This window comes from Nannobrachium achirus (genome assembly GCF_963921795.1).
Source record: "Nannobrachium achirus genome assembly, chromosome: 13".
In the NCBI taxonomy this organism is placed as follows: Eukaryota; Metazoa; Chordata; class Actinopteri; order Myctophiformes; family Myctophidae; genus Nannobrachium; species Nannobrachium achirus.
In genome coordinates this window covers 34,909,663-34,914,024 of record NC_137833.1, presented here as the reverse complement: position 1 = coordinate 34,914,024, position 4,362 = coordinate 34,909,663, and the positions used below count along the sequence as shown (strand labels likewise).

The 4,362-nt window shown below is 45.5% G+C and overlaps 1 protein-coding gene across 2 annotated transcripts; it reads left to right on the top strand.

Moving 5' to 3' along the window:
• Nucleotides 1-911: 911 nt before the first annotated feature.
• six2a (SIX homeobox 2a) lies at nt 912-3,205 on the top strand (the record flags this gene model as incomplete). Of its 2 annotated transcripts, none has more annotated exons than XM_080739944.1 (2): nt 912-1,471; nt 2,890-3,205. In XM_080739944.1, the coding sequence occupies 2 exons, from the start codon at nt 912-914 to the stop codon at nt 3,203-3,205; spliced, it is 876 nt and encodes a 291-aa protein (XP_080596070.1). The 2 variants fall into 2 exon arrangements, with proteins under 2 accessions (XP_080596070.1, XP_080596069.1); XM_080739943.1 differs by having other exon boundaries at nt 912-1,483.
• Nucleotides 3,206-4,362: the final 1,157 nt, after the last annotated feature.

Genomic DNA, 4,362 nt, shown 5'->3' with positions numbered 1-4,362 from the left:
AACTTTATGGATGTTGGAAGCCGTGCTGGGGACCGGTGAGAAACAGAGAGAGAAAGAGGGTTGGAACAGAACAGAGCAGAGCAGAGCAGTGCACACTGCACAGCACACGGCAGTGCTGTGCGCGCATGCATGCAGCTCGTAGGGCGTCCGGAGCGCTCTGGCGCCATCGCTCCTCTGGCTGAGGCATCGCGGCTCGTCTCCTCCTCCGTGCTCCGCGTTCTTTGGCTGCCTGAGGTGTCTGTCAAAGTGTAGGGGCAGGGAAGGAGAAAAAAACTCTTTTAGGGAGAAAAAAATCTGAGCAATATTTCTATGGGTAGGCGGGCCGCTCGTGAAGGGAACAATCGGATTGCCTTGCCAGGGAGCCACCTCAAAGCCTATCGGGTTACTTTGAATGACAGCGTAACCATGGCAAATAATTTGACTAAAACTATTGTCTTCTCCTCGCCATCCCCGGGTCAGATAACCGACCAATCAGAGTTCATATAATCGCTTTTCTTGCCAGCTTAGAATAATATTATTAAAACGAGCCAGCGAGTCAGTCTCCGGGAGTAGGTTATGTTGAATCGACATAGAAAAGGTGTATGAAGGAGTAGCCATATAGGAGTAACAAAGTTTCTCTCTAGCTCACCAACTTTTACGAGGAATGCCGCTTGTTTTGTTTTCCCCTAGAGCTGAACTGGACTTGAGTTCTCCAACTCTCCGCGCTTGGATATTACCCTTTTTGTAACTTTTGTATTTTTGTTGCTCTTTTTTTGGGGGGAGCTTTTTTTTTTATTATCGTTTTTCTTATGCCGTGCGTTTGGTTTAATGCCTTAACGTAGCCATCGGCAGTGCGCGAGTGAGAGCTGAGGAGTCGTGTTGGAAGTAAGGCACACCATTATCTGTTTGTATCGGTTTACTGCGCCGTGGCAATGTCTATGCTCCCAACGTTTGGCTTTACGCAGGAGCAAGTCGCGTGCGTCTGCGAGGTCCTCCAGCAAGGGGGGAACATCGAGCGGCTGGGGCGCTTCCTCTGGTCGCTGCCCGCCTGCGAGCACCTCCACAAGAACGAGAGCGTGCTCAAGGCGAAAGCCGTGGTCGCCTTCCACCGGGGGAACTTCCGCGAGCTCTACAAGATCCTGGAGAGCCACCAGTTCTCGCCGCACAACCATCCGAAGCTGCAGCAGCTGTGGCTCAAGGCGCACTACATCGAGGCGGAGAAGCTGCGAGGCCGCCCGCTCGGCGCCGTGGGGAAGTACCGCGTCCGCAGGAAGTTTCCGCTGCCCCGCTCCATCTGGGACGGCGAGGAGACCAGCTACTGCTTCAAGGAGAAGAGCCGGAGCGTGCTGCGGGAGTGGTACACGCACAACCCCTACCCGTCCCCGCGGGAGAAGAGGGAGCTGGCCGAGGGCACGGGACTCACCACCACGCAAGTCAGCAACTGGTTCAAAAACCGACGGCAAAGGGATCGGGCGGCGGAGGCGAAAGAAAGGTACGGAGGAAAGTTATCACTCATTGTATGGCTGTTAATTTATAACGTTTTGTTGTATGTTTGTTTTAGTTGTTTAGGGGGCGCGTAAGAAAATTACAGAGCTGTTGTCAGGTAAATTACAACGCTATACAAAATGTCCTACATCGTAATTTAAAGTCGTTGTGTAATTACACTCATTATAACATACTTTCTTACTTTGACATTAACATCAACAAGCCTGCTATTTAACGTATAATAGCCCAAGGGGGCATACACGGCATAAATTCACACCAACTTTAAAAGACAGCACAAATAGCCTACAATAAAACAAAAATCAAATCAGAATCTAAAAAAAAAAAAAAAAAAGTCTTGTTGTGCATTCATTACACTATTATTGGTGCGTTGAAGTTTATAGAGACACGCACGCAGGCCCAGCTCCAGTCCTTTGACATTTCATTAAGGAGCCGTCTGTACTTTTCAAAGTGTGGAGATTACACAGGCAGGCAGGCAGACGTGCGGGGAGAATTAGGAGACGTCTGTAGTCAGGTGCTGCCTCGCTGGGTAGAGAGAGGTGTCTCCTTTCAGCCCCTGGCCTCTAATTCGGGCTGAAAGCTCCACGTAAATCATGTCCCCTCACTGGAAAAAGCCTAACTCGCCCCTTGCAAAACATTTACAATCAATTGGCAAATACTTGCGTTTTGGCTATTTGGCTATAGGCTACTCTAGACCTGTCAACGGGACATATTATTAGCCTACACAGTCACTCGGCTTGTCGGCTAATACAATGTAACATGCTCAAATTAAATACAATTTAATAAAATAATCTATAAACGCCAAACTTTCAAATCTCCATTGTTCAGGACATGATGACATAGGGGTGGGGGGATGGCTGCTTTAATTAGGCTATACATTTTATTAAAACTATATTTACTTTTGGACAACAAATCAATTATATTCATATAGGCCTAATATTTGCGCATGGGTCTAAGTATTACGTAAGTAGCCTTAGCCTACGATGTAAAAAAGCTAATATATTTATATGATTCCTACCTGTGTGTGTGTGTGTGTGTGTGTGTGTGTGTGTGTGTGTGTGTGTGTACACGTGTACTTCTGAAATAATTAAAATAATTAAATTAAAATATCTCTATATATGCTGCCTTATTTGTATGACATTAAACTGCATGACAAAGTAACATTCAATAAGTTTTATAAGTAGGATATATAAAATAAATAAATACAAAATAAAATAAACACCCAACGTCACTATTTTGCAGCTATGAGAATTATCCAAAATGCTAAATATTCAAACTAACGGGATGCATAAGTTGTGGGTTTGTCTATCCTGATTTATCGTAAAATCACTGAGAATAAATCAAGCTTCGAGGCACTCAGCAGCAGGCTCGTTGATGATAGTGTTTTGTTTCATTATACGTCCACAGAGAAAACAACGAAAACTCCAACGCCAACAGCCACAACCCATTGACTTCTTCCATGAATGGAAATAAAACTATATTGGGGAGCTCGGACGACGACAAAACGCCCTCCGGCACGCCGGACCACACGTCCCACAGCCCGGCCATGCTCCTCGGCACTAACCCCGGTGGTTTACCGTCCCTGCACGGCCTGGCCCCCCCGCCGGGACCCAGCGCCATCCCGGTGCAGCCCGGCGCGGACTCGGTGCACCACCACCACTCGCTGCACCACGACAGCATACTGAACCCTATGTCTTCTAATCTGGTGGACCTTGGCTCTTAAAGCAGACCAGGACAACACGGGAGGAGGAGGCACGGAGAGCTGCGGGAACTTTCTACGTGGGGACGTCAAAACGAGCTTTATGGAGCACTTGAGGCAAGGTGCAAAATGACAGACATGGAAAGAAGAGACTGAGAATGAGGCTTATGTGGTGCACTGCACACACACACACACACACACACACACACACACACACACACACACGCACACTTATACACACACGCCCGCGCGCACACACACTCACTCTCACACACACACACACACACACACACACACACGCACACACACACGCACACACGCACGCACGCACTCACGCACGGCACTACAGAGATGATTCTTCTAGGGCGTTTAGGTAGCCTAAAAAAGTAGGCCTATTTTACCGGAATGTAATAACATAACATGTTATATTGTTGAAAACGATAACAATAAAATAAGTCTTAATTCTTGTTACTATTATCGTTATGATTTTTAGGGGGTTTTAGATGTTATGTCGACATAGACTCCCAGGCACCGAGTCAGAGGTATACCCCAGCACCGCATTTTTTCGTTTACATAGGGAGCCATAAGCAGTTTATTTTTTATTTTTTTGTTTTGTTGTCGGGGTATCCTATACCTTCAAGTGTCTTATATCACAAGAGCCGCCTGTGACAAGATGAACTATCTAATCTCTTACTATTATTTGTACTTTCATTTGGGAAGAGACTGCATGTAAACTTTGCGATAAATAATAAAACATAAACAAATCGATTCACCTATAGTTTCATATACCCTTTACAATAAAAGAGAAGAAATACATGGACTAAAATGAGAATTTGTTTGATTCATCCCATCTTGATTTTTTATTTTTATTTTTTAATTTGTATTGCTTGTAAAGAAATATCGGCTATAGGCCTATGCCTATATGCGTCTGGCATGAGTCACTGTGCGGTCTTCGTTTCAATCATTTAACATTTCATGAACAATAGCAAAACTGACCAATTATCCTATTGATATCTTAATATTTTCATCCATTAGCTTTACAGGCAAAACCACGATCACTTGGGTGTTATACGAATTCAACTGTGCATGCTTTTAAATAGGTTATTACAACCCATTCTCACCCCCTTTGCTTCACCCTCCCGACGCCGTGTCTTTCTTTCCTTTGGGAGTGACTATTGCGT